A 26099-nucleotide genomic window follows, 5' to 3' on the forward strand; every position below is an offset into this window, starting at 1 on the left:
GGGGGCCAACTTTCCCTTCGCTTGGGTCGGGTCACTCACCTCGGTCTTGCGTAAGACCAGGTCGCTCAACTTATCGGTCGGGGTCGTATCTTCCTGTTGTAGACCCTTGCGACGGCCTTCTTGTAAGAGAGGGCTTTCAAGTGGGCCTTGGCGCGTCGCTCTTCGAGCATGTCGAGGTTGGCTCGAAGTCCCTCGTCCGAGGCTCTCTCGTCGTAGCCTTCTGTCCGAAGGGTGGCGATGGCTACCTCGGGTGGCAGGACAGCTTCAATTCCGAACGTCAGGCTGTACGGGGACTCACCAGTCGCGGTCTTGGGAGTAGTGCGTAGTGCCCATAGGACGCTAGGGAGCTCATCCGTCCAGGACGATCGGGCCACGAACACTCTCCTTTCGAGTCCGTCCAAGATGGACCGATTGGTTACCTCCGCCAGCCCGTTCGTCTGAGGGTGGGCCACCGAGCTGAACCTTAGCTGGATGCCATGACCGGCACAGAACTCCCGGAACCTTCTGCCGGCGAACTGAGGTCCGTTATCCGTGAGAATGGCTTTGGGCAACCCGAACCGAGTTACTAGGTTTCTCCACATGAACTTCTCCATTTGTTGTTCCGAGATTGCTGCCAACGGCTCGGCCTCGACCCACTTTGTGAAATAGTCCACTCCTGCGATGATGTACCTCCGCTGCCCCGAAGCCGGTGGGAAAGGTCCAAGCAGGTCCAAACCCCACTGCGCGAACGGCCATGCGCAATCGATGGGGCTGAGCGGGACCGCCGGCTACCGTGGTACGCGGGCGTGTTCCTGGCACGAACCGCACCGCTGCACGTAAGCTTTCGCGTCCCGGCACATGGTCGGCCAGTAGTAACCTTGGCGGAGTATTTTGTGTGCCAAGGTTCGCCCGCCGATGTGTTCTCCGCAGACTCCTTCGTGGATCTCGGCCAAGACCGTCTGGGCTTCGTCAGGCTCCAAGCATCGTAGAAGGGGGTAGGTGAAGGACCGCCTATAAAACCGCCCACTCACCTCGGTGTACCATGCGTGTGTACGACGTAGGCGCCGGGCCGCAACTTCGTCGTGGGGAAGGGTCCCATCTTGCTTGAAGCGTAGCAGCTCTTGTACCCATGTGATCGGCGCACTGCCTGGGGCCGTAGTCGCTACTTCGACGGCGCGGGCGGGGAGCTCCTCGATCTCCGGCCATGCTTCGGGGGTTGGTCTCGACGCCAGCTTAGCTAGCGCGTCGGCTCGCTCATTTTCCTCCCTCGGAACATTAGATAATGTAAAATAAGGGAACTTGGTACTTAGGTCCTTTACCCGTGCCAGGTATTTCGCCATGGTTGGGTCCCTAGCTTCGTATCCCCCACAGAGCTGCTCGACCACGAGCTGCGAGTCGGTGAGGACGTGTATAGCGGCCACCTGCGTCTCGAGGGCCAGCCTTAGTCCTGCTAGGAGCGCCTCGTACTCTGCTTCATTGTTAGTGGCCTTAAACCTGAAACGGAGGGAGCGCTCGAACGAGCGCCCGTCGGGGGCGAGAAGAACCAACCCCGCGCCGGCGCCCCTTGAGCTGGCCAAGCCGTCCACGTATAGGGTCCAAGCCTCGGGGGTTTGCTCGAGATCCCTTTCCTCTATCTGAGTTAACTCTGCGATGAAGTCGGCTACTGCCTGGGCCTTGATGGCGGTCCTGGGCACGTATCTTATATCATGTTTGCCGAGCTCCACTGCCCATTTGAGGAGCCGCCCTGCAACATCAAATTTTGTTAAGACCTGCCAAAGGTTGTCGTTGATGACCTCCACCGGGTGTGCCTGGAAGTAGGGGCGCAACTTCCGAGCTGAGAGCACCAGGGCGAGTGCGAGTTTTTCTATCGGCGGGTAATGCTCCTCGGGTCCGCTCAGGATGTGGCTGACGTAGTAGATTGGGAATTGCTGGCCGGAGCTTTCCCTGGTCAGGGCAGAACTGACTGCATGCGGGGAGGCCGCTAAATATAGGCTCAGCTTTTCCCCGGGAGAGACAGAGGCGAGTCGGGAGAGGCCAGCCAAGTGCTGCTTCATTTGTTTGAAAGCTTCCTCGGATTCCGACGTCCACTGGAAGCTCTTCGGGTTTTTGAGCGCCTTGAAGAATGGGAGGCAGCGATCGCCCGATCGGGCGAGGAAGCGAGACAGGGCGACAAGCCTTCCGTTAAGTTGTTGTAGGTCTTTAATCGTCCGGGGGGACTGCATATTGATTATCGCCTGAACCTTCTCCGGGTTAGCGTCAATTCCTCTTTCATGCACGATGAACCCAAGGAATTTCCCGGAGGTGACGCCGAAAGCGCACTTTGTGGGGTTGAGTCGCATGCCGAACTTGCGCAGTGTGGCGAATGCCTCGGCCAGGTCGGCAAGGTGCATTCCGGCCTCTTGACTTTTCACGATCATATCGTCCACTTAAACTTCCATGTTCCTCCCGATCTGATGGGCGAACATCTTGTTCACCGTCCTCTGGTATGTGGCCCCAGCATTTTTTAGCCCGAACGACATAACCTTATAGAAGTATACCCCTTGATCGGTGAGGAAAGCCGTATGCTCTCTGTCTTCGGGCGTCATCCTGATCTGGTTGTACCCCGAATAGGCGTCCATAAAAGTGAGGCATGCGTGTCCGGCCGTTGCGTCGACTAGCTGGTCGATCTTCGGGAGGGGGTAGCAGTCTTTAGGGCATGCATTGTTGAGACTGGTGTAGTCAACGCACATCCTCTAGCTTCCATTGTGTTTTTTCACGAGGACTACATTGGACAGCCATTGTGGGTATTTGGCTTCTTCTATGAAGCCTACTGCTAAGAGTCGGCCCACCTCTTCTTGTATAGCGTGTTGTCGGTCAGGGGCCTGCCGCCTGGGTTTTTACTTCACCGGACGAGCGTCCGGTGGGATGTTGAGATGATGCTGTGCGATCCCTGGGTCGACACCCATCATGTCCGATGGGGACCAGGCGAAGACGTCGGCATTTTCCCGCAAGAGTCCAACGAGCTGCTCTCATTCTTGCTCGGGCAGTTCTGAACCGATCTTCACCGTCTGGTCCGACCGAGCCTCTCGCAGAGGTATGTCAATGGTGGATCCCCTTGGCTCAGGATGAGGGGCCAGTTTCTTTGTTTCCCGCGGATCTTCTAGTGGTGGCTCGGTCCTGGCCCTCTTGCGTAAAGAAACGGCGGTCAGGTAGCACCGCTTCGACTCTCGGGGGCTTCCCGTAACTTCACCGACTCCAGCGTGAGTCGGGAACTTGATGGTTTGGTAGTAGGTTGAGACGACGACTCTGACCTTGTTGAGGGTCGGCCGACCGAGTATGGCGTTGTAAGCAGTGGGAAGGTCGACCACCAGGAAGGTGGTCATCACCGTCTTCGACCTCGGTGGGGCCCCTAGGGTCAGGGGCAGAGTAATAGCCCCCAGGGGCGATATCGAATCTCTTGTGAACCCGGTGAGCACCGAGCACATTGGGCTCAGATTCTCCCTAGCCAAGCCAAGCTTCTGGAAGGCGTCGATGTAAAGTATATCGACCGAGCTCCCCGTGTCGACCATGATCCTTCTCACCTGCGCGTTGGCTACCCTGGCTGATATCACAAGGGTGTCGTCGTGGTCGGGTCGCTCGGACGCTCCGGTCGGGAAGGTTATCTCGGGCTCGGGCTCGTGTCCCGAGGCTTCATCTGGAGCGGCTCGGGCATACGCCTTCCTACCCGACATGGAGCCTCCCCCTGATGCGGGGCCACCGGCTATCACATCGATGTGTCGCTCGATGGGGCCCTCCGGGCGAGGTGACAGCTCTTTGTTCGGCCGGAGATATTGGCCGAGGTGACCTCTGAGGATGAGCTCCTCAATTTGCCTCTTCAACTCGCGACACTGCTCAGTGTCGTGCCCGTGCTGCCGATGGAATCGGCAATACTTTGAACGGTCTGCGAGTTCCCGCGGGTTCCTCATCGGGTGAGGGTCCTTGAGTAGCCCCTTCCCCTTCTCGTGAAGGAATATTTCGGTTCGGGACGAATTCAAGGCGGGGAGAGGAGGCCTTGGGTCGGATCTGTCCAACTTTCGCCGGGAGGAGGCGGGTTGTTGCTGTCGGGGTGGCTCCGACTTGACATTTTTGTGCTCCTCCCGCTTCCCAGCCATCCAAGTCTCCGCAACGATGAACTGACTAGCACGCTGAAGCATCTCGGGGACCGCTGCGGGGGGCCGCTCCAAGAGAGACCAGAAGAACCTGGAGGGCCGCAGGCCTGTCATGAATGCCTGCATTAAGAGAGAGGGGTGAGCATCCGACAATCCGCGGATTTGTGTCATAAAGCGGTTCACAAAATGGGAGAGGGGCTCGTCCTCCCTCTGGTTGAGCCCTAGGAGCAACGCCACGGACGACTTTGGTCGGGCATAAGCCAGGAAGTTAAGCTCGAAATCCTTGGCGAGTTGATCGAAGGAGGCGACGGTCCCGGCCTTCAGGCTGCTGTACCACGCGCGGGCCGGCCCCCGTAGAGTTGTTGGAAATGCCCTGCACATTAAGGCGTCAGAAGTCCCGTATAGCACCATCTGGGCGCGAAAAGCGGCTACGTGGTCTGCTGGGTCAACGGCGCCGTCATACGCATCCAGCGAGGGAAGGCGGAAGTGTGGGGGGATTGCCTGGTCTTGTATCTCGGGGGTGAACAGGGATCCTTGCTGTCCGTCCACCCCGAGCTCTCCTCTTGACTTACGAACTTCCTGTTGTACTTCGTCGAGTCTTTGACCGACGAGGCGCAACTGAGCTAGTAGGGCATTTGTTGAGTCGGCGGTCGGAGCCTCGGGCTCGGGGCGGCTCGCCGTGTCTTCTGCTTCCCGACTCCCGGGCCGAGTTATCGGGTTTCGAGGTGAGCTAGGAAGCTCGGGAAGTGGTACGTGAGTCCGGACGGGGGTCTCCCGTCGCTGCGAAGGCCGGGTTGCATGAGGAGGGGTCCGCTGGGAGACGATCGGAATGATAGTCTGCACCATGCTTGTCAGGGCTCGGACCTGATGAGCGAGGTCGTGAAAGGCCTCGGGTGACACTGGCGACGGGCCGGCGGGTGCGCCGTCGGGAGGCGACAAGCCTGGGTCATTGAACAATTGCCAGTAGCGTTCTGACGCCGCTGCGGGGCGTTCGTCGCGGAATTCATCATGCCCCCGGGGTGGGGAGCCCAGCGGTTGTGGGCCCGCCAATGTGGGTTCGCTGATCGCTTGATATTCGGATCGGGCCCTCCTTTTAGCGCCAATCTGTTACGGTAAGTAACTTTTTAGCCGTGACCTCGGGGTCGATGCGGCTGGTTCAGGGCTCCGAATGGCTGGGATCAGACGTGGCTCCCCTTGGAATCTCGTGGCGGCCGCTGCAGGGGGTCTGGCTGGAAAGTTCCGCGACGCCGAGTAGGGTCAGCTTTGGTCGAGTACTTGTGCACAGGTCGGGTCGGTGGCTCGGCCCGACCCCTCCGACGATCAAGTCAGTGATTCGGAGTGGAGTTTGGGTGAGATTGTGTCCCCCTGCCCGTTGGGAGCCCGGGGGTATTTATAAGTGAATTTGATGTTACCTGATGTGCCATCCTGTCGGAGCAGGGCCGTACCTCTGATGGCGTCTGTCGTCGTCGTGGGCGTTGCGTGGAAGGTCGAGCTGCTGCGGGGTATGGGGAGCGTCAGTCGACGCCTTCTCCTGCCTCGGCCGGTCATGAGGGATCAGACGATGAGGTCGTCCGGGTACGGTGGGTGTGGGTGCATACTATGTTGGTGTTAATGCTCGCTCCCTAGGGCAGTGTGCCGTCCAGGGGTGTCTGACGTGGGGGTGTATTACGTCAAATCTGGTGTGTTACGTCAAATCTGTTTTTACCCCTATCAAATGGTATGATGTTACCGCATATAGTTCGCTAGGTTGTAAAAAAAAAAAGATTTAAAATTGAATAAAGCTGATCTATTTTCATTATTCGCATTATTAATACAAAAAGGTGTCGCACAATTTTGCCTCATTTATCTTGTGAGCTTCTCAGTTTGCGACGATGGGAATCACAAAAGCGTGCAATTCGGGAGTTACCGTGAGAATCCACCGTTGGAAGGTAAGAAGAGAATTAGATGACTGCGTCAGATACTGAGATAAGCGAGAGAACTGGGCGAGCGAGATGCCGAGAATGGAGGGATCAGTTATAGTAACGTGACAGTAAGGGGATAAACCGCCAACATCGAACGAAGTCTCCCCCTCTCTGCTTAATAGTTGGTAGTAGATCGTCTCTAAGATCTCTCTTCTGTCGAGTCGCCTTTGACGACGCAGTATCCAACCCACAAGTAAATCCTTAATCTTTCTGTGTCTTTTGTCTTCTCGTCTTCCTGTCTTTTCAACTCTTAGTGTTTCACTGAACTTTACATTAAATGCTCCTACTCTCTAGTTTTCGGATACATCATAAGTTTATTAGTAGTTGAAGACAATCAATAGAATTCCCATGGCCACCGTTCTAATCATGCATGCACTTGCCATGCAGTGGTTCTCTTATATATCTCGATATTTGAAGATCTTTTTTGTTGCTTTATAATCTTTAGAGCATGTCAGCAGCAATCTTCTTACATCTCACACACCTATTTTTCGTTGTTAGCTTAGTAGGAGGTCTGACAACAGTGTTGCACTGCAGACAACGATCTGCTAGGCCATGGCGCTGAGCTTGGACGGCAGCTGGGAAGCAGCAGAACATCTGATCCCCGACGTAGGCCTCTTCCATGAAAGCCAATCCGAAGTAGCCGATGCGCTCCTCGGTTTCTTCTCCGACCCTGTCGAGGCTTGTCGCCTCCCCATCGACTCCCTCTTCGATCGACCGGGCGATGCCTACGACGACACAGGCCCCACCCTGCTCCCCTCACTCGTTCCACACCCCTGTTTCTCTGCACCCTCCGTGGTGTCCCTCCCTCCCGACCTTTACGCACCAAGCGACGAATTCGATCTCTACCACCGTCCGAAGCGGCCCAGGAGCTGCAACGATCTGTGTCGCCCGTGGGAACTCATGCCCGAGGCCAACTCCTGCAATGTGGCCATGCCTGCACCAGCCGTGACTGGCTGCCAGGTACCTGAGCTCTCGACGGAGTTCATGGCCCCTCCTCTACCAGCAGTCGTGACACCGGCATGCGACGGAGAGAGGAAGGCGGGTGGCGGGTGCTTGTCTGCGCAGAGCGTGGCAGCGAGGGCGCGGAGGAAGAGGATCAGTGAGAAGACTCAGGAGCTCGGAAGGTTGATCCCTGGCGGCAACAAGATGAACACAGCTGAAATGTTTCAGGCTGCCTACAAGTATGTCAAGTTCTTGCAGGCACAGGTTGGGATTCTCGAGCTCATGGCCTCAATTAAGGTACAAAAGACTCGTCTTCAGTACATCCAATCTCAAAGCTTTGCCAGCGATGGATTCATTGGCCTTCATATGCAGGGCTGGAATGCGCCACAGCAGGTGGAGCAAAAGCTTCGACTTCTTCTTGCATCTACCGTTGTCCAAGAGAAGCTGTCAGGCGAAGGGCGATGCCTCGTCCCGGAGCAGGCGATCGAATCCATGTCCACGGGCCGGGACATCGAATCCGACATGCTCATATCCAAGGATCTCGATCGCTTCATCGAATCGGTGGGACGATCCAATTAGTTCTCCACAACTGACAGTGGTGACGTCTTGTTTCTCTCATCTTACCCAACTTGTAACCTTTAACTTGCACTTGTCGTGTATGAAGAAATGGATTGAAAGATTTCTTCACTCTCATGGCGGCCCAACAAACGTATTCTGATGGCTATTTACCTTTGGTTGGGCTTTTATAAATCCCGTGACGTGGCAACAGCTCAATCGTCGATTAACTTCCTGATGGATATTAGGGTTCATCCATGTCGTCCCTCTATATAAATAGCTCCCCCTTTGCCGGCTCCTGCCCTCGTCGAAGCTTTTACTTGGGGTTTCCGTTTCTCTGTGCGTCGGAAAAATGATTACCGGCGGTTCTCTGCGATGACCGCCGTGTACGAGTCGACGCCACATGCAGGCAACCTTTCCGCCATCTGCTCCGCTTTCGCGAGTTGGCCTTGATTTCGGTCGGATCGCAGATGCCGGGTTTTCTATCTGGTTTCTCTTTGTTGACTAGTTCTTTATCTCTCTTTCTCGTTCTCAATTTGAAGAAGATTGGCGGAGGTGTTTGTGGGGACGTGATGATCCTTTTCCCCACATGATTGACGATGAATTCACCGCGTCTCCTTTCTTCTTGTTCTCCCCTAATTCGTGGAGAGCTAAGAATTCAAGCCAGCAGTTCTGATCCCCGATTCCTCCATCATTTTCATCTTCTTTTGTTCTGTATATTGCGTGGATTGTGTGGACAGTAATGATGCGGTGATGGGTCTTTCCTCCGGATGATTGAATATGAACTTACTGTGCGCCATTCTTTCCTCGAAGGAGGAGATAAGCCAGGACTCTGATCTCCATCACCTCGACGCAATTCCAAAGCATCAGTACATTAGCTACGTCGAACAACCACGGATTTAGCTGATTTGCCCAGAGCATGGTTGCTCTCGAATCAGAACAACTCTCGCAAATATCTGTACAAAGGACTAGTTGGTGAGCGAGAGCGCGGGAAAATTGTTGTCGTTCTTCCAAGGATTACAGATTTACTGGTTAACTTCGTTGTTCCAATCCGAAATTAATATGAAATTTTCAGAATCATATAATCTTTATCATGATAAAGAAAGTAGGCCGAGAAATTTCATCTAATCTCATCTTAAACCTGACTTATTGGTTTAGGCATCGCAACCTGTCTCAAATTCTATTTAGCTAATTGTATCTTTTGTAAATTTTGTTAATGAAATATTTTAATGTAAGAATAGGGTAAATTTTAATCACCTATGATTGGCAATTCCATTATGGTCCTTACCAACTTTTATGTATACCGATTCAATTTTGGGTGCTTTATTATTTATATATATATTTATATTAATATATATGTGTTTTCGAACGATGCGAGGGGCTAAAATCCCAATCATGTATGATTAGGTCACGAGGGGAATGATAGTGTGAGATCGTCCTCAGCTTGTAAAGGTGCTTAATTTCAATGACCGCAAACTGCAGTTTTACTATCCTGATGCAGTGTAGCTACTTAGCAAATTGGGTTAAGTTAGATGAGCACGTGGCAGACTCAAGAACATGTACGTTGTTTCGTCTCACCGTCGTCGCCAGTGTCTCACAGGGCCCGTCCCACTTTGTGGGCTCCACGAGTCGACCACGTAGACGAGATGCCGACAGCTCTGAATCGACCCGTTTCGATTCCTCTCAGTTCCGAAAGCGGACCCAAGTATTCACGCCTCCCTCTCTCTCTCTCTCTCTCTCTCTCTTCGGCATTCCCTACAGGTTAAACCAGCACATGAGGAAGGCGAGGGTTCGCCTCTCGCCGCGGGCCCTGATGCGACCCCCTAGCCCCAGATCCACCATCCCGGGTCGCTGTCTTTCCTCTCTTCTCCTCGTTGCCGCGGTCACCTTGCCCTGCGCCGTGCTCTACCGCGCCGCCGCGCCCACCTCGTCCCCATCGTGGCGGCCCGGCCCTGCGATCCCCGATACCTCTCCCATCGCCACTCAATTGGTGAGCTATTCTCCTCCTCCTCCTCCTCCTCCTCATCATCATCATCATCATCATCATCATCATCATTGAGGATCTTCCAGTGAGCACGCTCGAAAGCGAGCGACGGTTTCAAGAATGCGATCGTTTCACCGTCTTAGAAACTCGTGATTGATTATCCGTTGCTCTTTCTCCTCCTTCCCCCCTTGGTCCCATGGCGCAGCTCGGTGCATTTTCGACGTTTCTCCACGGAGTGACGCTAATGCCCTCGGATTTTATTTCTGTTTAGCTCGAGTTGTTTTTTATGGTGGCGAATTAGGACGAATAATTATTAAATTAGACGATAGCGTTTGCATTCTATTCTGGTTTTTACATGTATCCTTGCAGAGTTTAGAGTTATTTTACTTGTATTTGCAGATTTTTACGTAGCATAAAATCGCTCTAATTATTAAGATTCTCCACATATATCCTTCTATTGGCATCCATCCAAATAAACTCAGTTTAACCAAAAGGTAATGAGTATACCAGTTCTTAGTTTCAGTTTAAAAACATAAAGTTATAAAATAAACATAATATTCTTATCATCATAAGTTTTTAAGGAGTACTTATATCAATTTGAGTTTTAAGCTAATAGAGATTAATTACAAAGTTATACCTACAAATTTTTAGAATTGACAAGCACATATATTCTAGACTCAAGTTAAAAGGGATAAATATGATTGTGCTTTTGTTTTATAACGAGTTTCAACTTGTCTTTCGGTTCATCTGCTTTAGCTGGAGTTGGGCCTAACTGGTTCTGTTCACCTTGCTGGTTTCTGGCCTAGGCTGTTTTATTTGTTGTTGCTAGAATGATTGAATCATTCTCTCCATCTCTTCCTCCCTCCCCCCTTCCTCTCATGATAAAAGTTAAAAATTGAACTGCTCTTGACGTTGCAATTAGAGAAGAAGAAAACATTGCTGCGGTTGCACTGTATTGTAAAAGATCTTATGATGAAATTGCCTATGAATAGTCTGAGGTGTTTACCTCCAGGATCAGGAGTATAATTTATGTGGTAAAGTTCCATGAAGATGGGGATACACCATGTTCGTCTTGTATGTAAGTGTCTCGAAGCCTAGCCTTCTCGCTCGATGTATCTACTATCGAATATGAATCACATCTCACCATATATATGTTACTAGAATTACAAGGTACCCAATTCCGTTTAGTCATGACACTTTCATTTTCCACCATTATATACTTTTTTGTGCAATTAATCCATAGCAATTTATTCCATAGTTGCTGCAGCCGTTATGTAAAAAAATTGTTCTTGGCATAGTTAGGTGCTCATAGCTTGTTAAACTCTGAATTCTAAATTGCATATGCATACTAGATATCAAACTATGCACCTTTAAAGAACCCAAATGTGTAATTAATGGGATCAATTACAACTATTTTTTCAGCATTATCAGCATTGTAATGAAAAGATCTGCCAGTCATGCCAGCCTCTGCTATTACTTTCTTATGGTGCTTTTCAAGTGCTAGTAATTTCTTACTGCTCAACTATGCTAACTCTTAAGTCTTAATGAATTCCAAAATGCATGATACATGAACATTTTTCCATGCTATTTATTGAAAATTGTTGTCTTTGACATTTAGACTGATTCTTTCTGCTACAACAACAATACTTCATGCAGGAACCATTTATTAGGAGTTTGCTTATTAGAACAATACATTGTATTTGAAATTTTCCAACATTTTCTTGATACTTTATATTGTTTTACTTGACCTCTAACAAGATTTTGGAGAATTTTGCACATTGGTTTTATAAATAGCCCCATACATCTGCATTTGCAGGAAAGTGAGGATGTTCGGCTTGAGAAGGTTCTGGAGGAAGCAGCAATGGAAAACAAAACAGTAATATTGACCACATTGAATGCGGCATGGGCAACTCCTGGATCCATTATAGATTTATTCATTGAAAGCTTCCAAATTGGTGATGGAACACGCAAACTTCTCGACCATTTGGTTATCATTGCATTGGACAAGCAAGCATACATGCGGTGCTTGTCTATACATGCCCACTGTTTTCCACTTATTACTGAGGGAGCGGATTTCTCTGATGAGAAGCTGTTCATGTCTGCTGGATATCTGTCGATGATGTGGACAAGGATAGAGTTTTTGCGTCTAGTTCTTGAAAAGGGATACAACTTCATTTTCTCGGTAAAGTATTCTCTTTTCTTATGAATGAACATGTAAAAGAGATCTGTAAATCCATTGTTTGATGTTCTTTTACCAAACATTAATATGAAGCTTATGCTCATCATTCATGCATGAGAGATCTACATTCTTGGTGTGGACAAAATGGTGCTTCACTTTCTTTCATACCATCTTTTTTTTAATTTGGTATTTAATCAAAAGCAAAGCGATGCAGATATGGATCTATCTTCATTAGGAAAGAACTTTCTGAATATCTGTTGTTGGTTTAATTGCAGGATGTAGATATCTTGTGGTTCCGGAATCCTTTACCACAATTCTATCCAGAGGTCGATTTTCAGATAGCTTGTGATCACTTCATGGGTGATGCCTTTGATTTAGAAAACATTCCTAATGGCGGATTCAACTATGTTAAGTCTAACAATCTGACCATAGAATTCTACAAGTTTTGGCATGCATCAAGGGAGAAATTTCCAGGACATCATGACCAGGATGTATTTAACTTTATTAAGCATGATCCATATCTCTTGGAAATGGGAATAAGAGTTAGATTCCTGAGCACTGCTTATTTTGGTGGTCTTTGTGAGCCCAGCAGAGATTTTAGTAAGGTTTGTACAATGCACGCAAATTGCTGTATTGGCTTAAGTAGAAAGATTCATGATTTAAGAGTTATGCTTGATGACTGGAGGACATACATGTCTCTTCCATGGAAGGTAAAAAGATCTAGGGCATTCTCATGGAGGGTACCACAGAATTGCAGGTGAAATATTTAAAAGCATGCATTAAAAGATGATTCCCTAGCTTAAGCTATATTGTTGGTTTTGACTTCAGACTTTTGTAACTTAAGATTCTTGTCTAACATGATAATCTCATCCTTCTGTTCAGTCTTGCTCCTCTAGGCTCATGATGATTGGTGGATACATGCCTTGTGGAAGATTAATGGATTCTTTTACAAATTTAGTTTGCATGTACTTCATGATGTTCCAAAAGATCATCTTTGTACAGGTTGGTATGAAATGGAAAATTTCTTTTCATTTACCCAATCATTTATTCCAGTGTATCTTATGAAAATTCATGCATTATGGTAATGATCATTGGTGAAACTGATAATTTGATGTTTGATTCTGGTAACTTTATATTACAGCTATGCCTGTATATGATCAGGTAGTGCTAGTAGGTTTTGTGCATTAAACTTTATTTCCCTGCAGATAGGTCACTGTTAATAAATTCTCTTATATCATTTGTTTTAAATGGACTTATTCTCTTCGATGATGTATTGTTAGTTGGTACATCATTAAGTGTTTGAAGTCATTGGAAAAACCTAGGCTTTCCAAAGTTCTCAGATTCTGAATCACTTGCATTGCCATTACTGTCCGATGAAGTAGAATTTACTGCTGATAGATCACTAATACAAATCTCAAGCATTATCGGTCACTAATTAATGGATATATGATGAGAATGAATTTTAAATTAATTATACATGTGTAATTCAGATTCTAGTTGAACAATGTGGGTGTTGATTTAGAATCAAGGTCCTTTTTTGTGTTCGTCATGGGATGGAGTGGTGTGGGTGAAGATGGGATCTAAGCTGAAACCTTGCATAACTGTGTTGGTGATGTGATGTGCCCCGCAAGAGCCTCCCATGCTCAAGTTAGTTTCTTGTTTGGAGGATTCGGTCAATTGTCAAATATATAGGAATGTAATAGTGCTACAACAAATCAGATGCCTTATGGCATCCTAGGGGGCCCTTTAAGAGTGTGGTATATGACCATTGGATTCGAGATCGTAGTTAGTGTCAGGGATGGTTACATAGCCAACTTCATAGGCTGAGTCAGCCTCCTTGTTGGATGCGATGTTGATCGAATGGGGTTGAGGTGTTGGCCAAGTAAAGATAAAGCATCAGAGAAATGACATGTTAGCCGAGTGTTCTTCAGATGTAAGGTGTTGACAGTTGTCTACTTGGCCATATCATCTATCCCCATCCTGTTTTGACATGTGGAGCCAGGTCGAGACATAATGTTAGTTCTGATGGACTGTGGATCATATAGAGTTTCTGGTGACGGATTTAGTTGTATTATCGCTGATGGGATGCTTCCTAGCTGATTTGGTCGCACTATCATCATAGCATAGTGCTTCATGGTTGATTCGACTGTTGTCATTGTGACACAGCACTTCACAGTCAAATTGGTGCTCTATCATCACAGCATAGTTCTTCATGGTCAATTTGGCTCCCTGTCATTGTAGAGTAGCGCATAATGGCTGATTCGGTCACACTGTCATCGTAGCATAGCGCTTCATGGTTGGTTCAATTGCATTGTCATCATAGCATAGCACTTTATGGTATATCAGCACTCTTTTCTTCAATAGATCTGGGTGTCGAAAATTAGTTTAGGTGGTTCGATGCCACTTTTATGCAGAATCACCTAAACTAGGTTGGCACTCTCTTCTTCGGCTTTCATGCAGCACACACTATGTGCCTTTGTTGCTTTGGATTCCTGGATACATGATATACATGTCTAAGTGTCATACATGCTCATGTGAACCATCGTTGTCACCTTGATTACCCTCTGGCATGTTGCTTCGGTTGTTGTGCATAATATGATCTGATATGATCCTTGATAATCTGCAATGAATGATTACTTGTCAATCTGATACCTGACCCAGTGGGTGAGTCCCATGTTACTGTCAGTCGAATCGTCTAGGATTTGTAGGGATCACAATCTGTATGATCAATCTTCTCCGACCAACAGCGTGCCACCATGTTGCTTGTCTACGTGGACCATCGGGCAAACAAACGGGCTGGCGATGGAATGCAAGGGTAACCCAAACCCTACAAATAAAGACCCCTTTCATTTGGTCTCCTCACACTTTCATTGCATTCGAACCATTTTGAACAACTCAAGCTAAGAACACTTCAGAGGATTCAAAACCAATCTTCTGAAGGTTTGAATGTCTTCCTCCTCTTCCTCATCATCCAGTTGGGACTTGGACGAGTTGTCGATCCTAAAACAAATTGGAAAATTGAACCGAACCAGAATCAAACTTGAACCGAATTGGTCCAAAACTAGTTCAATCAGAATTGGTTCACCAATGGTTTGGTTTTGAAAGCAATAAACAATTCTGGTTTGGGGGTACACTTCTTTGGTTCGGTTAACAAGTTCGAATCAAACTGAACCAATTTTAATTTAAAAGATATTAGTACGATTGAGTTTATTATCATAAGCCCTTAACCAGTCCAAATTGATTAATCAAACTGACCCAAAGGCCCAATTTTACAAATAATGTGGGCTCAATTTCATAAATCTTGTCGTGTCAATCCAATTGGATCAAGATTTTGGTTCTGTTCAATTGAATTGAACCGGTTCATTTGAAAAATATATATTTTTTAAATTACTTAAAATTTCAAACTGATTAACTGAACTGGATTAATCGGTTTTGAATTGGTTCAATTAGGTAGGTCCAGATCGGTTTCGGTTCAAACTACCTTATTTTAACTGAATCAAACCAAAAAAACAGTTCAATTCTTCTCAGCCCTTAACAGTTTGATTCAAACCGGTTTGAACACCCCTAGTCGGTCCCATCACCACCTTTGTTGTTGGCTGGGAAGTTTTCCTCCTTCGAAGGGGTCGAAGTTGCTACTAAAAGGGAGGTTGCCCTTTCGGAGGCAAATCCTTCGAGCAGTGGAGTCCCATAGTCCTCAACCAGATCCTAACTTTGATTTGTGCATTAGCGTTTTCAACTTAGGGCACATTGGGGAAGTCCTCCACATTTTGGCTTGGAAGTAAGGATGGAGTTTTCTGGCTGCCAAGATTAAAGCATATGCCTACTTTTAAAGTTGGGATAGTAGTGTTCAATGTCTTTCAATATGTGGCTTCTGTAATAAATTGACTTCTGGATTTTGCTCTCTTTGTATATTAGCATGGAGCTAGCCGCCAGGGGCATCACTGATAGATAAACATGTAACTCTTCAGCAGGTTGTGGGCTTGAAAGTTATTGAAGTGAGCTAAGATACTCCTTCAACTGCTCGAAATCCATTTGGCACTATTCAATCCATTGAATTTCTTTCGATCGCTTTAAGGTTTAAAAGACAGAAAGACACCTACCAGGTCTGGAAGAAAGGAGGAACCATCTTAAAGCAGTGATTCAACCAGTCAATTACTAAACTTCCTTGAATGATATCGAAGGCTTCTCGTCTATATGGCCTTGACCTTCTACATATTGGCATCGATTCCCCCTCGATGGATCATGAATTCAAGGAACCTCCCAAAGCCAACACCAAAGTCATGCTTGGATGATTTCAGCCACATTAAGTTTGTTTTATTATTGTTGAATGTCTCTTTTAAATCACCCAAATGGGTGTTGGCTACTCGGCTTTTCAAACATCCACATAAGCGTTCATGTTCCTACCTATCTAGTGTTTAAACATCTTGTTATCATTCTTTGATAGTGAGACCAGCATTTTTTAACCCGAAGGACATAACCTTGTAGCAATACAAGCCCCTATTGGTGATGAATGAGGTGTGCTTTTCATCTTCTAAAGCCATCTTGATTTGGTTATACCTTGATAATGCACCCATAAAGGTTAATCATTCATGTCCAGAACTGGAGTCGACCAACATGTCAATTTGAGGCAAAGGGAAGTTGTCATTTGAACAAGTTTTGTTAGATCAAGTGTAATCAATACATTTATCATTTTTCATTACTATTCTTTACAAGAACTATATTTACAAGCCATTCAGGATAAGACCTCACGAGTAAAGTCAGCGTCTTACAATCAATCTATCTACTTCTACAATTGTTGACTGATGATCTGGGGCAAATCTCCTTGGCTTCTATTGGATAGGTCGATGTTAAGCTGATTGTGTGCCACAGCACGGTCAATGCTCGACATGCCACTCGTGCCCAAGCGAAGACTGCCAAGTTGTGGCATAGGAAGTTGACCCAAGTGAAGATTTCCAAGTTGACCAGCTTGTTCCTTCTTTCTACTGGCATAGCAATGCCAACCTTGACTAGTCAGTCTGGTTGATTTGGATCCAGTGACACTTCTGCGAGTGGCTCCCCAACTTCTGGATGAGCTGGTTGAGGAGTCGGATCTCTTGGGTCCATCTGTTGGACTGATAGTATTGCTTTCTTGGGAGAGTGACTCAAGTTAGGTTGGGCTGCCTTGGTTGGGAACTTCAGCAACATTGTTCTAGATTTACAAATTTTCTATATCTCTTTTTTTTGGCTTTCTTGGTCTTCTGTTATACAGTAAAATTTCATTTCAGTTTATTGGTATCTTTGTCTTGTACTTTCTGTAAGAGGTTAGATGTGATATCTAAATTGGATTACAGTTAGATGGAGTTTTAGCATTAATGTGTGTGACTATCATGAGTGTTCATCTGTTTCTTGTTGTTCAGATATGTGTGTATATATACTTTAGAAGTCAAGGAATTATCAAAATTTGGAAAACGGAAGATAAACAAAAAAGAGTAAATTTACTAGGAATGTGATATCAATGAATATGTTCTTTGCTTTTGATTAAAATCACTAATTGCTCTCAGACATTGGATGCTGATTGAGGATAATCGTAATAGCATGTACTGTATTATATATTTTGGAAGGAATGCTCTCTGATTATGTTTCTAAAAATTAGATTCCTGTGATTAATATTCTTTGATTCTCTATTGTTGCAGATCTATCGAAAGGATGTGAATCTTGTTTCTGACCAATACAAACCCGCGTCTCAGTACTTTGTTCTAAAGCAATACTCATGTAATGTCTCAGAACAGCAACCTAGTTCTGGATGTTCCTTGTCTTGGCAACTGAAGGCAAAAATCCTGACCTGCCCTAATCAAAATTCTCAACAACAAAGATGATTTTTTCCATATACATCTGGTTTGTTTTTGGACTAAGAGCATGTTACAGCTTATGCATTAAGACCACCAGATAGGCTTCTTGTTGTGTAGAACAATGCCTAATGGAAATAGTCCTTTCTGCCCTGTCATTTTCCAAATTTGTACACACATCATTCAAGACGGTGCATATTTTGTTTCCTAGCAATATGATACCATACTACACCAGAAGGCATGATAAGATGAACTATACATTTCTTTTTACCATCCTATATTACTCATCTCATTAAAGTATGACCAGAAAAGTTAGTGAAATGACTTGAAATTTTTGAGTTTGATACTAAAGTTTTCCTCCATGAGGTCCTTTGGAATGAAGTTTTTCTCTTTTGCAAAATATTTACAAATCTGAGTTCACGGTATTAACTGCTTTATCAAATTTGCTCCTTCTCTTGAGAATGGTCTTTACAGTTGGAGCCAAAAAAACATGGAAAGTCACGGTTGCAGCTTGCAGTTGTGGTTCCTATCCCACAAGTATTTACTATTTAGAGATGAGGTCAGCTTCCGGTCCAAACTATTTACTGCAAGATGGGGAACATTAGCCTTAGTAATCCTACTACATGTGCTACAAATTAAGATGATTTTTTGTCATCATTTGCTCCAAAGAGTAAAAGACTAACATGCTGCTTTTTGTGATTTGGCGCTTTTTTTTTTCTTGTTATAAATTTGGATGCAGGATTATTAAATTCTGCAGTGCTGAAGTTTACTTAAAGAATTAGGTGATACAAGTTCGATAAATGGCTTTTAAACTTTTTCCTTTTTTTATTGTTATATTTTTAATGCCATGTCATCAAGCTACCAAATTCTGCCGTGCTGGATTGAAAGATTTCACAATAGTTGCCGTGATGGATCGCATGATTATGATCTTACCAATACATTTCTATAACCACAAAGCTCTAATTATTAGATACTTCTTTTCTTTTTTTTTTTTTTTTTGATGCATGCTACAATCTACAATCCGTGGCAGCTGGTCTGTCAGTACATCTACCATTGGAAAGCTTCAATTAATAATCTTCTATTAGTTATAAAAGTGTTATACAAGTCAATGTGAGTAATAATATCGATACAATTAATAATCTTCTATTAGTTATAAAAGTGTTATACAAGTCAATGTGAGTAATAATATTGTGATGTCATTGGATCCGGATATCACGATAATGTAACCAATTCGTTCTTAAACATAGATCCTAAATTATCCTGGTTATAGATTACTCGAGAAGGACATCGAGATAACCAGTTAGATCAATATGCCGTATACTCATCCATATGATAAAGACGATTGGTTTCATAGTCGCTCGTGTAGGGATATTAAATGTACAATGTAGGTGTTCATTAGAGAATGAGTTTATTGATTGATCTGTTTATGGAATGCTAGATGGTTAATGATACTTAACTGTCACGGACTTAGCTGGTTTTGCCTAAGTCGTGTGGCACCCTTACGTGTCTATTCGCAAGGTCTGCCTCCCCGAAGCCTCCCATGTCCCTTAGGACCCACAAAAGAGAGAACGGGTTAGAGAAAACGCCTCATTCGGGATTCACAAGCAAATATCTCCGAAAATACTTCATAGACAATGCAAATTACAAACAGACTTTACAAGCTCTGAACAGTTGTACAACAAAGGGTAAAATGATCCATTACAGACCGAAAATCTCTCACACGTGTCCACATGACAACCTTTATTTACAAGCCTAAAGATGCCACCAACCTAACTAAAATGAGACTATTAAGCTTTCGGCCGTCCCTCTACATGCTGTACAAGGCATGAACATGCCAAAAGACATGGACATACATAAGCATTACATCAAACATCTTGTTTAGAAGTTTGTCCGTGACATTTTCCCCCACTTATTCCTTCGACGTCCTCGTCGAAGCCTTTGTTGACACTGCAACTCCTCGCCTTTGCTGAGTCTTCAATCTTCTACTCTAGCTACAATGCGCCTCTTGGCTCCCAACTGCTCTCCGCTGCTGTTTTTGAGTAGTCGAACCTTTGATCCGCCATGCTGCTTCAACTCACCAATGACTCTGACTCTGGTGTGGGGTTGGTTGAGTTGTGTTGATCCTTGTTGATTCCTACGGATCCTCCAAATGAAGGAAAAGACCATCCTTACTGCGCTAGTCTCCCAAATGCCTCATGCTGCTTGAATTAGGTGGATGCTTGTTGGAGCTTTAACGAGCATCGTCTCGCAAACTTCTGAAGTTTTGGGTCCTTCCTCTATAAAATTTGCTCATTGACTCTTCTTTCACTTAGTTGTCACATCCAAGTAGGTTCGCATCACTTCCGCTTTCGATTGGCATTTCGTTGGGAAATGAAGCGGACAATATACTCTCAGTAGCACTGATCACCGTTGGTGAGGAAATGAAGTGGACTATCCAACTCCACTGTTGGATAGATAAGAGAATTGGGGTACTCGGTTTCGCCCATTCTCTTAAGAATTAAGAAGGCAAAGGTTACTTGACTTCACCCGCCTCTTCGAGGTTGTACTCCATGCATCGAGCTGGTTACTAGCCTTCGCCTGCTCTTTGCTCACACTTCTGAAGCACTTGAAGTGTTTGCACTCCTTGCGTTGAGTTAGCTACTGTGATTCACCTTCTCAATGTCATCGAACTTCTGGAATATAAGAAGTTTTCACTCCAACTTGGAGTAATTCTCTCATAGGTTTGGTCGCCTTTGGGATTGTACCGTCTTCTCCATCAACCCTACCGCCTACTCCACTGAGTAGCAAAGGTACAACACCGCGTACTGTCTGTTTCGTTCTTTGGTTATGCACTCTTGCATGACCCGAAGTCCTTCACTTTCGGCTATCATGATAAGAAGCTCATTAACACCGGTCTTATGAAGTTCCTCGGCCTCTACCCTTCAGCCTTGTCTCGGTACTTGGAGATTGCCTCTGCATGCTCCACCTCCTCGGCCCCTTTCACGACCAAGCGCTCTCCCTCCATGAGAGCAAGGGATCAATGACTTTCACTGAAGTCCCGCCTTTACGGTACCATGGTGCTGCCATGCCCATGACCCTACTATCCGTCGCCTCGCATCTGCATCCCTTTTCTTCACGATCAGTAGATATGTCTCCGTGGCACTCCTCTGAGTTCACCTACATTCTAACCGAGGCTTGATTTTGGGTAGCTAAGTCCCTCTGGACTCGTCGTCGCTTCCTCACCCCTTTCAACCCCCCTGCTTCAACACCTTTGTGTTCTCCAAGCAGCTCCCTCTGGTCGATGGAAAGACAGACTGCAACTCTCATGCATGGCCTCTGCCATCGCATTATAGGGTTTGCACCGATTCTGTTCTCCTTAGCTTCCTTGGTAGCAACGTTCGCTTACTCGACCTTGTCCTCTGACATGCCGGGCTTCCTTAAGCGAATATGAGCTCTGGAGCAGTCCAACTCTCCAGCTGCTTCGATCATACCTCTGCATGATCAAGTCCCTCCCATGGAACTCACTGGTACTTGCATTCGAACTTTTCGCTTGGTGGAACACATCCCCTATATGCTGATGACCAAGGCTTTCATCGATATAAAATTCGATACACGCACAGAAGACCCGCCTCTACGGTACCATGGCCTTCACTCCTTGAATCCATAGCCCTTCTTGCTGTCGTGTTGTTTACCGAAGTGGAGCTTCCAAAAGCTCTCGATCATACCTCCATATGATCTAGTCCCTCACGGGACTTTGTCGTGTGTGTCGCATTGCCACGAACTGTTCCACCACGATCCGCTGCACCATGTCGCCTCCTGGTGACATCTCCATTGCATTCTGATCATTATGGGATGAACTCGAATTATGATCCCTCCATGTGTGGCCTCTGCCAATACATCGCAGGGTCTCTTCCACTTCGATTTTGTTCACTCTTTTTGGCAATCGACCTTCATCCACCCACTCTTGAGTCACACCTAGATGAAGCACCGCTCTAGGACAGTCCGTCGCCTAGTAGCTCTCGAAGTCCACCGACTTCACTGTAATTTGTGCACCATTGTCTGGATCCTGGGCCTCTGCCCCTACCAGCACAATCTCCATTGCGCACCGCTTCCTTCATGACAACTTGAATGGCAACACTATGGTATATTCTTCAAGAGTATGCACCTCTGAGTCCTCTTGTCCCGTGCTAAGGCCTTCTGAACCCAATTTTGCCTCCGCAAATTGAGTCGTCTTAGTTCCTCCATCAAATGCTTCTCCGAGATAAGGTGCATATGCCCAGAAGCTCCTTTCGTCTTTGGCACCATGCAAGATAAGTCCACTCCGTCAGAATGAAGGACCCATGGAACAACATGATTCTACTCTTGCCTCTGCAAGAGTTCATGTCCTTGACCTCTGTCTAAGGAAAGCACTGTGCCTCCGCTCCATGTTCCAACTTCTATGCTGGCTCCCTTCATGCGACTTGGGTACTTCGCCAAGTTACACCCAAGTCGCTCCGCTCCTCGTTTTTGCATTGAGTCGATGGTGGCCCTCGTGCCCACCATTCCACGGGTCAGCCCTCCCTTGAGTCTGATCTCCATATCGACTCCAAGTGTGCCTTCATTTGTGTTGCTTTGGGTCGCTCCCCCACTTGATCTCGCAATGCATTCTCTCGAGCGAGATCATGCAACAACTCTTTGTCGCTTGCTCAGTCCATTGAGCTTCGTGGAGTTGTTGTTTGTTGAGGTACTCCTCCTCAACTTGTGAGGTCCGTCCCACATATTCCTCTCTCTGGAGAGCCGGGACTTATCCCTCCTGGATAACTATCCCATTGGAGCAACATCTCTCTTCGTTTCGGAGACCACCATCCCCTTGGACTACTCCGATCTGCTGAACAAACTGTGCATTGTTCTGCCTCCTACAAACGCACTTGCTAGATTGCGGACTCCACGTCAATACAGCTCCTGCTGCACCACTCAAGGCCTAGCAACATGCTGAACTCGTTGCACACTTCAGCCTCCTACGGACGTATCCTTCACATGCCGAAGAGAAAGTTTCAATGCTCCATGGCGCCGAGTTTCAGTCGCCTTGGGATGGCCGCGAACATTCCATCGTCCGCATACAAGCCCATGCATGAGTACCGAATTCTTTGAGTTAGCAATTCCCCTCACCTCTGTGAGCTTTGCACAACTCTTTCGATCGCTGAGCAACTCATTCCACCTTGCATGGTCTCATCCTTTACCAAGCGCCTCGCTTGCCTTGAGTACCATCAAGTATAGTTGTCAACGTTGAGCCGTAGCTCAAACTCAACCATCCCAACCTTTGTGCGCTCCGCATTCTTCCAAGCTTGTCTGTTCTCGTGGTGCCTCTTGCACGAAGGGTTGGCCATTCCTCTGAATGCCAATGTCAGATGCCCGCTCCTCCGAGGACTCCTTTTCCCTACATCTCCATGCCCGTTTTCCCCCAAACGGTCGCGCGTGTGCTGACTGCCCTCAACGCAGCCCCGCTAGGTCCCCCACGTTTGCATGCTAAGTGTTTCTATGAGTGCTTGTCCCGCTCTGATACCATCTGTCACGGACTTAGCTGGTTTTGCCTAAGTCATGCGGCACCCTTGCGTGTCCGTCTGCAAGGTCAGCCTCCTTGAAGCCTCCCATGTCTCTTAGGACTCACAAAAGAGAGAACGGGTTAGAGAAAATGCTTCATTCGAGATCCACAAGCAAACATCTCCGAAAACACTTCATAGACAATGCAAATTACAAACATACTTTACAAGCTCTGAACAGTTGCACAACAAAGGGTAAAATAGTTCATTACAGACCAAAAATCTCTCACACGTGTCCACATGACACAACCTTTATTTACAAGCCTAAAGAGGCCACCAACCTAACTAAAATGAGACTATTAAGCATTCGGCCGTCTCTCTACATGCTGTACAAGGCATGAACATGCCAAAAGACACGGACATACATAAGCATTACATCAAACATCTTGTTTAAAAGTTTGTCCGTGATATTACGTCAGATAGCGATTCCATAGTTCCAGTTGCTGTTTGGTCCTTAGACTTGAGATACTAAAGATATCTTATATGAGTACTCCATTCTTTGACGTTGTACTTATAAGTTTGGAAGTTCTAAATCTAGTATGACTAGTTCTCGAGAATGGTAGTCAGCCTTACGAAAGTAATTGAGTATCAATAGAGGATAATCTACTCTTAGTATCGCGAGAGAAATATCTCGTGTGCTTAGTCGATCAAGGTCATTCGGATTTAGAGAGGAGTTCTCTGGGAGAATCTGATTAGAACAAAACTTAGACATGATTCCATATGAGCCTAACGTTACCATGCCCAATATACGATCTCCAGGGATATTAGATGAATGAGGAATTATAGACACATGGTAACTGTGGACAAATAGGTCTAATGGATTAGATTCCCTTGTACTGTTTGGGGACTATGGCGCAATGGCCTAGTACGTCCATAGTCGATGAGTTGAGTGAATTATTATGGAGATAAAAGTTTACTATATTAGAAGGAGTTCTGAGTTAGAAAGAACTATGATAGGATCGACTCATAACCAGCTCGGTATCGAGCCTAGAGGATCACACACAAACGGTGGATGTTACGATGAGTAGAGGCTACTTGCATATCTATAAATAGGAGAAACCTTATGGTTCATAAGCTAGAACTACCGGTGGTCACCCCTCCTATTCTCTTCAGCCTATTCTCCTCCTCCTTAGCTTTAGTAGCCTTGCGGTGTGCGTGGAGAGGGAGATCCTGCAGTGATATAAGGAGCGTCATCGTTACATCCGCTGTGTGGATCACTACTAGAGAGGAGTATGTGAGTTCTCCTTCATCCACTCCATTAAATTTGAAAATTTTAGGGATGTATGATCTCCCTAGGTGACACTTCTAATATGATACGTGTGATTTTTCGATTTTATGATTTTCTCGCACACTAATCGTCGCACAACAACTAAGTACTTATCTTTAGAAAATTTAATTTTATTTTTATTTTCGTCTGCATATGAGATATCGACCAATGATTTCTCAATAGTGGTATCAGAGCTAGGTTCGTCATGCGATGATTGGCTTATAAACTGCATGTGTTATGTTTAATCGCGTAGAATTGTTTTACGCATTCTTGCTGCGTTTGACGTAGTTTTTCGATCTGAAAGATGCCTTATTTTGTTGTCCTTAGAACTATCCTTCAATGTCAAATTTGTTAACGTAAATGAAGGAAACTGGGATGGCAACTATTGCTGCCTAGTGCATCGAACAGAGGCGGTGTGTGCGCAAAAGTTGTAGAGGAATCGCTTGTCCGCCGAGGTAGTGTCCGTGGGCAAGGAGCTCGCGGGAAGGCCACCTGTGGGTAGGGGCAATACTCGCTCATAAGGGCGCAGCTCTCCCGCATGCGCGTAGGTCGCACGTAGGCCGAGGCAACACTTGCTGGCGGCCGTCAGCTTGCAAAGGCGGCACCTGCGGGCAAGGCGACACCGACTGGCGGCGCCAACCCATGGGCAAGCCGCCTACAGGTAGGGCAGGGCTTGCCCGCAAGGTTGGCCGCCTTGCATGCGACAGCCACCTGTGCGGCGATTGCCGCACTAGTGGCTGCCTGCACCAAGCAACCGCCCACGCGTGGGGCAGCGCCGCGGAGGTGACCGCTTATGCACGAGGCGGTTGCACGAGGCGACAATTGCTTGGACATGGCGACGTCGCACTAGCGACCGCTAGTGGCAAGGCGACAACCGCAAGGGCCGTAGGGTTTTTTTTGGCAAAAGGATAATTTTGCCCCTTAAAAATTATAAAATTTTATATTATATCCTTTTTACCTAAATTACCAAAATACCCTTCATAATTTAGAAAATTCTTTATATATCCTTAATTTCTTAAAATATTAGTTAATTAAAAAGTTTAATTAACTATTATTATTTATCTAGTAATCTTACATGATAATATATACATGTGATGTATAATGTGGGAGGATGATCATGGATCGTGTAATGTGTGTATGTGATTGTCATTATTGGGGTCGTAAGCCTCCATTTTTTCGTTCATTGTTGGGCATGCATGCATGTAATTATATTGTAATTATACAAGATGCATGGTGGAAGCCTGGAGATAGTAACGGAACCCTTGAGGTCGATTTGGACGATCACGACGCATGGAGATGTTAGGATTGAGTCGTCATTAAGAAGGGGGGTGAATTAGTGCAGTAGATAAAAATGTTGGTTTTGAAAATCTTTCTTATGTTTGATGAAAACCGATATCAGAAATGTGAGTTTAACTTAAAAGCATACGGAAGAGTGTAATGAGAAGGTAAAGTAAGTAACGCAGTTTGCAATGAAAGTAAATAGCCTAAAGTAAATGCAAATTGAGTTTTATAGTGGTTCGGTTGTTATGACCTACATCCACTCCCGATTCCTCTTCCGTCGAAGCCACCAGCATCCATTAACGGTCTTCCTTCAATGGGCGAAGACCAACTACCTTCTTACAACTCTATTCTCCTTTTGTAGGTTCAAGAGAGAACCTTTACACCCCTACTACCTCCTCTCTTAAATTTCACTAACATTTAGAGTTTGAGAGGAGTTATCAC

At 46.1% G+C, this 26099-nt stretch overlaps 4 protein-coding genes and 2 pseudogenes across 4 annotated transcripts; 4 read left to right on the forward strand and 2 right to left on the reverse strand.

Annotated features, from left to right (window-relative positions):
* Positions 1-767: 767 nt before the first annotated feature.
* Positions 768-2369, reverse strand: LOC135604763 (uncharacterized). Its single transcript, XM_065094415.1, has one exon. The coding sequence runs from the start codon at positions 2367-2369 to the stop codon at positions 768-770; it is 1602 nt and encodes a 533-aa protein (XP_064950487.1).
* Positions 2370-2987: 618 nt separating this feature from the next.
* Positions 2988-4952, reverse strand: LOC135604764 (uncharacterized). The gene has a single exon (XM_065094416.1). The coding sequence runs from the start codon at positions 4950-4952 to the stop codon at positions 2988-2990; it is 1965 nt and encodes a 654-aa protein (XP_064950488.1).
* A 1667-nt stretch (positions 4953-6619) lies between these two features.
* LOC103974623 (transcription factor bHLH52-like) lies at positions 6620-7588 on the forward strand. Its single transcript, XM_009389489.2, has one exon. It carries the CDS (start codon positions 6620-6622, stop codon positions 7586-7588), a length of 969 nt encoding a protein of 322 aa, XP_009387764.2.
* A 539-nt stretch (positions 7589-8127) lies between these two features.
* Positions 8128-8245, forward strand: LOC135606340 (small nucleolar RNA Z103; annotated as a pseudogene).
* A 68-nt stretch (positions 8246-8313) lies between these two features.
* On the forward strand, positions 8314-8405 carry LOC135606339 (small nucleolar RNA Z103; annotated as a pseudogene).
* Positions 8406-9290: 885 nt separating this feature from the next.
* On the forward strand, positions 9291-17799 carry LOC135605142 (uncharacterized protein At4g15970-like). Its single transcript, XM_065094884.1, has 5 exons — positions 9291-9554; positions 11365-11730; positions 12003-12484; positions 12610-12729; positions 17400-17799. Exons 1-4 carry the CDS (start codon positions 9339-9341, stop codon positions 12629-12631), a joined length of 1086 nt encoding a protein of 361 aa, XP_064950956.1. The 5' UTR covers positions 9291-9338; the 3' UTR covers positions 12632-12729; positions 17400-17799.
* Positions 17800-26099: the final 8300 nt, after the last annotated feature.

Source organism: Musa acuminata, chromosome BXJ2-2, assembly GCF_036884655.1.
Source record: "Musa acuminata AAA Group cultivar baxijiao chromosome BXJ2-2, Cavendish_Baxijiao_AAA, whole genome shotgun sequence".
Classification (NCBI taxonomy): domain Eukaryota; kingdom Viridiplantae; phylum Streptophyta; class Magnoliopsida; order Zingiberales; family Musaceae; genus Musa; species Musa acuminata.